The following is an 11,790-nucleotide window of genomic DNA, read 5'->3' as shown; positions in this document are numbered from 1 at the left end:
GCTAACCATTTGGAAGCTTCAGCTGGTGCAAAGCACAGCAGCAGGAGCACTTTTGGGGGTTCCTAGGATGGTCCACATTATACTTTTGCTTCATTGGTTACTGGTTGTTTTCAAATGCAGTTCAAGGAGTTGGTTATGACCTTTAAAGCCCTTAATAGCATAAGTCCACCTGATAAGCCACTAGAACAGGGGTCTTCAAACTTGGCCCTTTTATGACTTGTGGACTTCAACTCCAAGAATTCCTCAGCCAGGCATTCTGGCTGAGGAATTCTGGGAGTTGAAGTCCACAAGTCATAAAAGGGCCAAGTTTGAAGACCCCTGCACTAGAACAAGACTTTCCTACTCCTGCTGGCTGAGAGGGCCTACAATGGATCCCGCCAGTCAAAGAATTCTGACTATCAGGATCCAGAAGAAGAACCTTTTTTGCTGCAGCACCCACCCTTTGAAACAACCTACTGTCTAGGCTAAGTTCTGGCACCACCCTCCTGTCCTTCCACAAGAGCCTGAAGATCTGCCTCTGCTGGTTGGTCTGGGGACCAGATGGGGGAATTCCATGCTGGAAGTGGCTGCAGGATTGATGGCAGACTCTATGTCTCTCCCCCCCCCCCTGCTCTCTATTCTCCACCTATCCATCTTTTTGGATGCATTCTCCTTGGGTTCTTTTTCATTGTTTATTCTTGTGTTCATTGTTCTATTATTTTACTTCTGTTTACTTTCTTCATTTATTTCTTTTTATTGTTATAAGCTGTCTAGAGTAGTCCCATAGAGGGGCAAATAAATTTAACAAATAATAATAACATTGCTTAATATTATCTTAAAACATCTAATATCATGGACATTTTTATACATTTGTGTAATTTAATAAGCTAATTTCTTGAATAATCTTTTACATGACAATGGTTACTTTTTAATAGTCAGAATGCTTCAAGCTACAATCTTCAAATTAAATACGCTATGTCAAAAATACACGTGAAATACAATGAAAATAATGTTTCATCAAGACTTTCCATTCTACCAAGATAATGTATACTTGAAGCTGAATATTTAATGTAGCTGTAGAAATATTTATCATACAATGCAGTGAAATAAAATAGTTTTAGAGGCATCCTAAAAATTTAACCAAGTATGCATTTCCAAAGAAACATTTTTATAGTTCTCTCTTGAGAATTTGAAGAGTAAACTTCTAAATGTTTGTCTCACATTGTTAATTCATTTTGTTCCTTCAAATTATTTATAACTTTAATTAGAATAAGTATCATCATAAAAAATATTACTTAGCAACTAATCTCTTTGCCAATTCCAGGTTATTTGTTTTAAATGCTACATTGTTCTTTTTTCCATTTCTTTATCTGAAAAAAGACATTCTTCAAGTAATTTGTAAAGTGAGAGTAGCATGATAGATTTGCTGAAAATACAGTAAGCTAGTAAACCCAGTTTCTATTTAGTTGGACTGTTTTAAATTCAATGTTACCTTCTTTTCAGGTAAAACATCAATAATTTCTCAGTGCTCACAAACAAGAAATAGTCTTCTTTGAAATATTAATACTCACTCTGTCTTTATCATCAGCCACATCACGAAGAATGTCATCGCTGTCTAGGATTCCACCATCACTGTGTTCTAGACGATGGACCTGTATCCAGTAGTTTGGATCCTGCACACACAAAAAGAAAATCATTAGATATCGCTAAGTATCTATGACTTATGAGTCAAAAACAACCAGTTATTTGATGGTGTTCCACACAATGAGTTTTCATGCCTGCCAAATAAAGTTGCTTTCTATAAAATATGAGTCAACAACTATCAGTTATTTGATGGTGTTCCACACAATGAGTTTTCATGCTTGCCAAATAAAGTTGCCTTCTATAAATCAGTTGCATTGATCACTGAGAAGCCGTGATTAGAATGCAGTATTGTAGGCTAATTCTGCCCACTGCCAGGAGTTCAATCCTGACCGGCTCAAGGTTGACTCAGCCTTCTATCTTTCTAAGGTTGGTAACCTGAGAACCAAGATTGTTGACATTTGTAAACTGCTTAGAACAGGGGTCCCCAAATCCTAGGCCTTAGCCCACTACTGGGCTGTGGCCAGTTCAGAACTGGGCCATGCAAATGGCGGGTAAGCATGCACGCACAAGCAGCAGGAATCGATGGTCAGAGCACCGCTCATATGATTGGTGGGTGCCTTCCCCTCACACAAAACCATACCCTCTCCCCCTCCCAAGCCAGGTCATCAACCTAGAAAGGTTGGGGAACGCTGGCTTAGAGAGTACTCTAGAGCACTATGAAGCAATATATAAGTCTAAGTGCTATTGCTGTTGCCAACACCATCTAATTAGTAGAATAGAACAATAGACTAGTATAATAACTTTACTGTCACTTTGAATGTACACTAATTGGCAGACATTAAAATGAAGTTTCGTTTCATGCAGCTCTCAAAGGATCACCACCTCCAATATACATTACATAAATATGACAAAAATAAATACAAAATTATGCACACACCCACATATATTATATGACACCAGAGAAACAACAAGTTCAGATTATGTATACATGGCAAGAAAAACAAATCTTGCGAGTTTACCAGAGGGATGGCATAGGGAACAAAGCTATTACAGAATCGGGTAGTCCTGCCAGAAATACTTCGAAACCTCCTCCCAGAGGAGAGCAAGAGAAACAGACCATAAAGTGGGTGTGTGGGGTCTCTAACAATGCTTTGAGCTCTAAGCACACAGCGCTAATAAGCACATTCTGAATACCAGGAAGCGAGCTTTCTATGATCTTCTCGGCTGTCTTTATCAATCTCTGTATGGACTTTCTATCTGATATTCTTCTGCCACCAAACCAGACAGTGATGCAGTTTGTTAAAACGCTCTCAATCGTGCCTATGTAAAAAGTGGGCAGGACAGAAGGAGAAAGATGTGCTCTCCTCATCCGATGCAGGAAATGCAGACGCTGGTTTGCACGCTTCACTAAGGATGAGGTGTGGAGAGACCAATTCAGATTGTTAGTTATCTGCACCCCCAGATACTTAATACTGTTGACCACCTCTACAGCTGCATCCTTGGTACTGAGTGGAGTATGTCTATGCCGGCTCTTTCTAAAGTCTACAATGTGATAGTGGATCCTCAAAGTTTCCAAGTATTAAAATTCCTTTCGTTGAAAGAGTCAGGGATTGAATTGGGAGACCTGTTAAAGTACTTGATTCTACCACAGTGATCCTTTAAAAGTGAATGTGTGTAATCTGTGTGTGTGTAATCTGAAACCTGAAAATGTTTCTTCCCATATTCCTAAACAGCATCCCTTTCAGGAGCCAAGCATGGGTTAGGGTTGCCATATTTCACTGCAAAGATCTGAAGAACCAGAAGAGGGAAAATACCCTCTAACAATAGAGAATTATATCTAACATTAAAAAAAGATTTTTTTAAAAAAAGAAATATACTAAAGTTACAAGGAATATTTTTAAAAAGTTAAAAAAAGCAAACAGAAAATAACACATAATCAAATTTATAATACATTCTACGTAATTTTTTCTTATGAATCTTATATTTCATTATAACCATGTGTCAACAAGCAAAGTGTTAATGTTGCAAATAATGTAAATTCTGTAAACCGCTGAATAGTTGGAGTTATATTTTTATCATTCCAATGTAGCTGTGCAAAACCCGCTATGAAAGAAAACTTAACTGAACTTGCCGTCACTGATCCCTGGGCTGTAGTTAGGCATCAGAAGTTTGATAATGGACTTCTGGTTTTTGCGCATGCAGCGCATGGCCACATGAGAACGGACCTCCGCTCCCTATGGCTAGTTTCTTCCTGCTTGGGGGCTGGGTCCGAAGTTGCCCCAGAGAGGTGACTGTGAAGGAGGGGTGCCCCGTTTATCACGAAGCGACGGCAATTGCTTCGTATGATCTGGGAAAAGCCCTCCGAACCCAACAGCAGAAAGGCTAGTGTGAGATCAGCGTCTAGCCCAAGCTGCTTGCAGCCGAAGTCCCAGAGCACGAACCTAAAAATCGGTGAACAGCGTGCTTGGAATTGGTGAAAGTACTGATCTTCTTTCTTCTATCTACTATTTAAATCCTTGAAAAGATCCCCAAAGCAAGAAAACCTCCAGAAGTGAAGGGATGGGACTATATCCCCATTCCCTTACAGACGGAAGCGGTGAATGAACATAAAAGGTAGAAAGAAATATACTAAAATTTGATTTAAAATATTTCAGTCTGGACAAATCTAGGAATTAAAAAACTGTAAAGATCATACCCTAAAAATTTCTGATGGAATTATCAACCTTTTATTAATATATAAGTAAAATATAAACTAATTAAAAATGTTATATCCAGATACTATAAGACAGATAAAAAGGTACAGTATTTTTATAATGCATGACATAAAATATTGGGGTGATGTATTTAAATGGGAAAATTTAGACAGTGAGATGACTAATATGAAGAAATTAGGACTGATTAGAATTGGATTGAATGTAAGGGAATCTAAGCTAACAAAAATTATAAAAATAGGATATATGCTGAACTAATGAGATTATTGTTATGAGAATAATATAAGCTGAAAAAATGTTATATATAGAGATTATTTGTATAAATATAAAAAATGCCTATACCTAATCATTTATATATTGAAAATATTAAGAATTATATTTTGGCTAAGGTTGAAGAAGGAAAATACAAATGGGAGAAGGGAAGATCAAAGAAATGTATTATTAATTAATATATTAACTATGGAATTATCAAATTTAATCATTACTGACTGTTAATTAATTATTACTGTCCTTTTTATTTTCTTGTTAAAATATAAACCAAGACAACACACTGTACACCAGGCACTGGAGATTGTTATAGTTAAAAACCAATAAAATATCTATAAAAACAAAGAAGTTTGATAATGATAGAGACTGACAGGAGCCCAATATGGATGATTGAAACCGAGGAGCAGCAAGACTTTAGTAAACATGCAGCATCAAAAGGATGAGCTTAGTTAGGAATGCCAGTTCAAAATTAATTATGGGCATGAAAAAATAAAGGTTGTAATATTTCTCTAGGCAAAACAGTCAAGCCAGAGAAAAGAATGCCTTCCCCTCCTTGAACTTTACTTACAGTTCAATATTGCTGAAATTGTTTTCTTCCTCTAACCAGGGATAAGCCACCTTGGCTCTTTTATGACTCGTGGACTTCAACTCCCAGAATTCTTGAGCCAGCCATGCTGACGGGAAGGGAGAGGTTTCCAAGCTGAGCCATGCTGGCTCAGGAATTCTGGGAGTTGAAGTCCACAAGTCATAAAAGAGCCAAGGTGGCCCACCCCTGCTCTAACCAAATGAATCCATTTGTAAACTTTGACATAGATAGAACAAGTGGTATGAAGCCAAGGGCATTGTTAGATTGGAGCAAGTAAGCAACTAACACATTCTTCAACAATTAATCACAAACCAGTTATGCTTGGAGCCAATAGCAGAGCATGTTTGACAAAGATTTGGTTGGATATAATAGCTGTTGTTTTTTTTTAAAAAAAATTCAGGTGAACCTTTTGAAGTTGTCAGGTTAACTAAGGTTGTAGGAGACCTAATCTTCGAGGATATGAATTCAGGAATGTTCAGAGAGCAGTTCAAAAAGAAACAACTACTGTAAAGCCACAATTTCCTGGTAATACAGTTTACCACATTTGTCTTTCTGTGTGGAAACAGCATTGTACCTATGATAAACAACTATGACTTGTATGAATAGCAGTACGTTAACCTGAAAATAATTATTACTGATTAAAAGAATTACTACCATGTAAAGAATTATTAACAATTGTTGCCTTTTATTATTCCTGTAAAATGCTGTTTTAAACACAAAATTTAAGCATGAATATGATAAAATTCCTCGATCATATGAGTTCACTTTTTGGATAACAAAATTTAGCTGTGGCTTCCTGGTAAGTGTGCACATAGCAGCAAAAACTGAAAGAAGGAAAAAAACTAACTGAAATAAAATCCATATACTGACTACAGATAACAATATAAAATCTTGTCTTTATCATTAAATGTATACCATGTAGAGACGTATTTTATCATTTTTAAAAAAGATACTTCTCAAAAACAGGTAACATGCTCATATCATGGACCCATTCCCTCTACAATCAGGATCATACATTTCTTTCCAACTACCAGCCAACTTGGCAAACCATAACTATTCACGTAGTTTAAGAATATATTTCAATATTGTATTAAAATCTCTAAATTCTATTGGCATATGCAGCAATTTCAAATTAAAGCACAGCTACAGCTGGACAGGACCAAATCATATGAGCTCAAGAACATTCAAATTTCTTCCAATGCCAACATTATAAAACCTGAAGTACATCGCTTTTTGTTTAACTAATATTTCAATGAATTAACTACATTTTTAAATTCACATTTCTTTACAGACAGATCTACTGATTCTCCTGAATTAGATATTCCAGGTCTTCACTCCATAATTTAAGTATATAACTAGTAAAATCTTTCATTTTCTAGTTTTCCCATAAAATTGAATTGTTGATTCTTGTGCAAAATTACAACTACCTCAGAGGCTGCTAAACTATCTGGCCCATACTATAAGTTTCAACTGTATACATCACTAAATAAATATTGTAGTGAGTCATATTCAATATACTGTGCAATCTCTAAAATGTTTTTATAACCATTAGAAATGAACTGTTCCAAATGCATTGATTTGTTTGGCTCAAATATTCAAATTAAAAATCTACCCTGCTATTTTCTAATTTGTATGACTATATGCCTGGCACTTTTCAAAGTTGAAAATGAAGAACCATTTTAAATATACCTTGGTCTTAAAGCCTGGCAGAAGTTCAGAACTTTACACACTTACCTTCCAAAAGTCTCATTCCAAAATGTATCTTATTCCAAAATATATAGATGTTAACATAAATCTGATAAAGATTGATCATAACATTAATGATGTTAACTTTCTAATATCTAATGAAATTACAGGTATACATTCAGACATATATGGTGACATATTTTGAACAAAATATAATAATGATGATGATGATGATGATGATGATGTTGGAAGAAACCTTGGAGGTCATCTAGTCCAATCCCCTGCTCAGGCAGGAAACCCTATTCTATTTCGGACAAATGGCTTTCCAGTCTCTTTTTAAAAACTTCCAGTGTTGGGGCATTCACCTGGAGGCAGGTTGTTCTACTGGTTAATTGTTCTTACTATCAGGAAGTTTCTCCTTAGTTCTAGGTTGCTTTTCTCCTTAATTAGTTTCCATCCGTTGCTTCTTCTCCTGCCTTCAGGCGCTTTGGAGAATAGCTTGACTCCTTCTTCTTTCTGGCAGCCCCTGAAATATTGGAATACTGCTATCATGTCCACCCTCATCCTTCTCTTCATTAAACTAGACATACCCAATTCCAGCAGTCGTTCCTTATATGTTTTAGCCTCCAGTCCCCTAATCATCTTTGTTGCTCTTCTCTGTACTCTTTCTAGAGTCTCAACATCTTTTTTACATCATGGTGACCAAAACTGGATGCAGTATTCCAAGTGTGGCTTTACCAGGATATTGTAAAGTAGTATTAATACTTCACGTGATCTTGATTCTATCCCTCTGTTAATGTAGCCTAGCACTGTGTTGGCTTTTTGGGCAGCTGCAGCACACTGCTGGATCATATTTAAGTGATTGTCCACTAGGACTCCGAGATCCCTCTCACAATTATTACTATTGAGCAAGGTACCCCCTACTATACCTGCATATTTGGTTTTTCTTGTCTAAATGTAGGACCTTACTTTTTTCACCATTGAATTTCATTTTGTTAGATAGTGCCCAGTGTTCAAGTCTGTCCTGTCCTGTCCTGTATCTTAAGCCTGTCTTCTGGAGTGTTGGCTATTCCTGCCAGCTTGATATTGTCTGCAAATTTGATGAGTTCCCCATCTATCCCCTCATCCAAATCGTTCATGAAGATGTTGAAGAGCACTGGGCCCAGAACAGTGCCCTGGGGCACCCCACTACACACTTCCCTTCATGTAGATGTGGTTCCATTGAGGGCCACACGCTAGATACGGCCGGTCAGCCAGTTACGAATCCATCTGGTGGTGATGCTGTCTAACCCACATTTTTCTATCTTATCATGTAGTAGGTTGTGATCTACTTTATCAAATGCCTATAAACCCAAGTATTTTAAAGGATCTAAGAAAATTGACAATCCTAATCCTATATAGTATCTAGAGGTAGAGTATGTACCAAAAACAACAAATAAGACTTGTTCTAGCTAATGGTATAATCAGAGTATAAACTGTATTGCTGTTATGAGTTTCAATCCTTTTTGGTTATGATGTTAGCCATAACTTTAATAGTTTATATAAGAACAATTTATATTCAGTGCTGAGTGCCACTGCACAATATCTTGAGACAATCTAATGGTACAAACTAAGGGTGTGAGAACCAAATTGAAGGTAAGGGGGAAATAAGATATCCTTGTTGGGTGCCATGATATAACTTGATAGGTTGAAAAACAAATATGTTTTTAATAAATATAGCCACTAGGTGGAGATACTAAATTGTAGTACTGTACAATGAACAAAAGAGAGTGAAAAGCCCAACTTTACTAGAATACATTATACATTTAATTTGAATCATATCAAAGGCCTTTTCAGTATGTAACTAGATTAACAGCCAATTCCAATTTATTTGCTGTAATATCCATGCTATTAATCATCACATAAATATTGTCATATACTTGTTTTATTTTTTATAAATCTAGATTAATATGGATGAATTATAGATAATACAATCTTTTGTAACCTCCTGGCTAATGTTGCAGGCAATATTTTACTGTCCACATTAAGCAAATATATTGATCTTTACTTTGCCCATCTTATAGAATCTTTCTCAAGCCTTAATATTATGATACTCATAAAACAATAAAAGAAATACAGAAATATTAAATGATTTATTATAGACCTACAACAATAAGCCTCTAAAAATACTTTTGGGAGAGTCATGTTTATTATATGTTAATAATTATAGTATATTTAGGCTATTTTCCCCCTCTGGTACTGTAGATTTTTTTTTATTAATGTCATTATTAAAACATATGATAATAAAGTATGCACACAGTAACAACCCAAAGTGCAAATGCACAGAAGATTTGTTTTTAAAACAGGTAAATTATGTGGAAAGAGATCCTAACCTTTTGTTTTTTCTTCCCAGCAAGTGCAGGGTCCACGTTTTGGTAGATCAATTAAAAGTTCATCTTTTTGTTCATCTATTGATTGCAACAGAAATTGAGCAACTGGCTTGTCACATGAGCCTGACATTGTGAGCTGAGAGGGAGCGACTGGCCCAAAGTCATCCAGCCAGCTTTTGTGCCTAAAGTGGGATTAGAACTCAGAGTCTCCTGCTGACTGGCCCAAAGTGCATGGTACTTTGTTGTTATAAATGACAATGGCAGTAAGATTTCATGGCTAAAGTGGGACTAGAACTCACAGTCTTTGGGTTTTAAGGCAGTTTACCACTAAACCAAACTGTCTTTCAAATTCCAAAATATACCCATGTTGTGTTTCTTTCACCTGAGCATTATATATTAGGAATCATTCAGTTACTAAAACATATATCCAACATGCCAGAAGAAAACACTTTTTTCTCTAAATCGCTAACTTTTCTGCATTCCCCTAAGATTCACTTGCTATTGAAACTAACTTTTTGATACACCCCTTCTCTTCACAATCTCGGTTTTGTGCATGTGTCTGTGTCTGTCTCTGTGTGAATACGTGAGATATTTAATGTACTATGCAATCTATCTTGGTTTTGTGTGTGTGTGTCTGTCTGTGTGAATATGTGAGATATTTAATGTACTATGCAATCTAGGTGGTATAGGTACATATTTTTCCCCTCCCGACCACTTCACTATTGGCGGCAGAGCCCAAAAGAAAACAAGTAGAAAAAGAAAGCTTTTGTGCTCATAAAGAAAAACAGATTATAAAACAAAGTTATCATTCTTCAATCTTATGAGTTGGAACTCCCTTGCTCTGCTCCCTCATAGTTCTTAGTTTGTGTAAAAGTTTAAATTTATAACAGCCTTACCAAATTAACCTAGAGGGTTGGAAAGCAGAATTTGAGAAGGAAATATAATGAGTGAGTAAACACAGAGGCCCATAAATATCCAACTCAGTTCATATTATTAGTTCTATGCAGGTTCTGAAAATTATCTGGAAGAAGTGCTCCAGATCTGGCATGCTTTAAAAAGTTAACCCCTTAAAGCAGCCTTCCATGGAAACTTGAAAAAGAATGCGGCTACTTTAATTCACAACCAAGAGGTTGAGAAATGCTTGTAAAAGCATTCAAGCACTTCCTCTGAATCAGTTTTGAAGCATGTAGGTAATACTCAACTTACAACCACAACTGAGACTACAATTTCCATTGCTGAGCAAGGCAGTTGTTAATTTTACCTTTTTTTGCCATGGTTAAGTGAATCCAGCTTCTTTCTCCCCACGCCCCCTGCCATTCAGTTTTCTTGTTGGATTGGGAAGGTCACAAATGGTGACCACATGGATTCTGCAATTATACACATCAGTTGCCAAGCACCTAAATTTCATCATGTTCCTATGAAGATGCTGTAATGGTCGTAAGCGTGAGGACAAGCCATAAGTCACTTTTTTCATTGAACACTGAGTGGTCACTAAATGAATGGTTGTAAGTCAAGGACTACCTGTGCCTAGACCTTGTTGTATACATTAGTTATAAAAAGGCTATGCATGCCTGTTAAAATGCCAGGTTTTTAGATGCAAAAAAAATATATCAGATAAATATATCAAATAAATAATGTGTGTGTGTGTGTGTGTGTGTGTGTGTGTGTGTACAATTCAATTGAAAAACAAACTAAAATGTTTGGGAGGAATAATAAAAAACATACAATAACATGGTTGCTTAAATGTGCGCACTTGCTTGTCAGTAGGAATATGGCTGTGTTCAGAATTAATCAATCGTATTCAAACTGATGGTAAATAGTAGTACAAGCCTGCCCTCAATTAAAATGACTCTGATCAAGCCCACATGAAGTTCAGAAGTTAGACTAGGATTTTTCAGAGTTGCCTCTTACAGCAATAGGCATAGAGTTTCCAAAGAATTAAAGGGATCTGATTGTTAGAAGGTATCAGACAAAAGGGCTCAAAACAATTTCCAAGACATTGGATATATCATGGAACACAATGAAGACAGACATCAACAAGTGGTGAAAATATGGCATAACAGTGACATTTCCAAGAACTGGATGTCCTTGCAAAATAGATGAAAAAACAAGAAAATTAGTCCAAGAGGCTGCCAAGATATCTACAGCAACATTAAAGAAGCTGCAGGAATTTCCGGTAAGTACTGATTGTGTAGTACATATGACAACAATTTCCTGTATTCTTCATATGTCTGAGCCGTGGAATAGGGTAGCAAGATGGAAACTTTTTTTTATTAAAAAAAACAAACAACCGTGGCATTTTAACAGGTATGTGTAGACTTTTTATATCCATTGCCTATTGCCCCACTGTTTTAGACTACAATTCTCTCAGTTAAGAGAGAATTGTTTCTCAACTCGTTTTTAGCTGATATATTTATTTATTTTATTTATTTATTTTTAAGACTTATATGCCGCCCTTCTCCCCACGGGACTCAGGGCGGCTCACAGCATATTAAAACAACATAGTACATTTCCCCAATAAAAGCCAATTAAAAACCAAATATTTGTAGCTGTGTCTCTTATTAAAATCATTAAAAATTATCCCTATTTAAAATTCACCCTAGGTCAG

General features: G+C 36.1%; 1 protein-coding gene across 1 annotated transcript in view; it reads right to left on the bottom strand.

The window, feature by feature from the left end:
• Positions 1-981: 981 nt before the first annotated feature.
• Positions 982-11,790, bottom strand: part of LOC107284023 (partitioning defective 3 homolog) — a 91,297-nt gene continuing 80,488 nt past the window's right edge. Inside the window, exon 2 of the mRNA XM_015812019.1 lies at positions 982-1,652. Coding sequence (XP_015667505.1) covers positions 1,509-1,652 — 144 coding nt within the window. The 3' untranslated portion in view covers positions 982-1,508. The remainder of the gene's footprint in view (positions 1,653-11,790) is intronic.

Source organism: Protobothrops mucrosquamatus, unplaced genomic scaffold (genome assembly GCF_001527695.2).
Source record: "Protobothrops mucrosquamatus isolate PMUCROS unplaced genomic scaffold, P.Mucros_1.0 scaffold61, whole genome shotgun sequence".
NCBI lineage: Eukaryota > Metazoa > Chordata > Lepidosauria > Squamata > Viperidae > Protobothrops > Protobothrops mucrosquamatus.
This window is presented reverse-complemented; position numbering and strand designations above follow the sequence as displayed.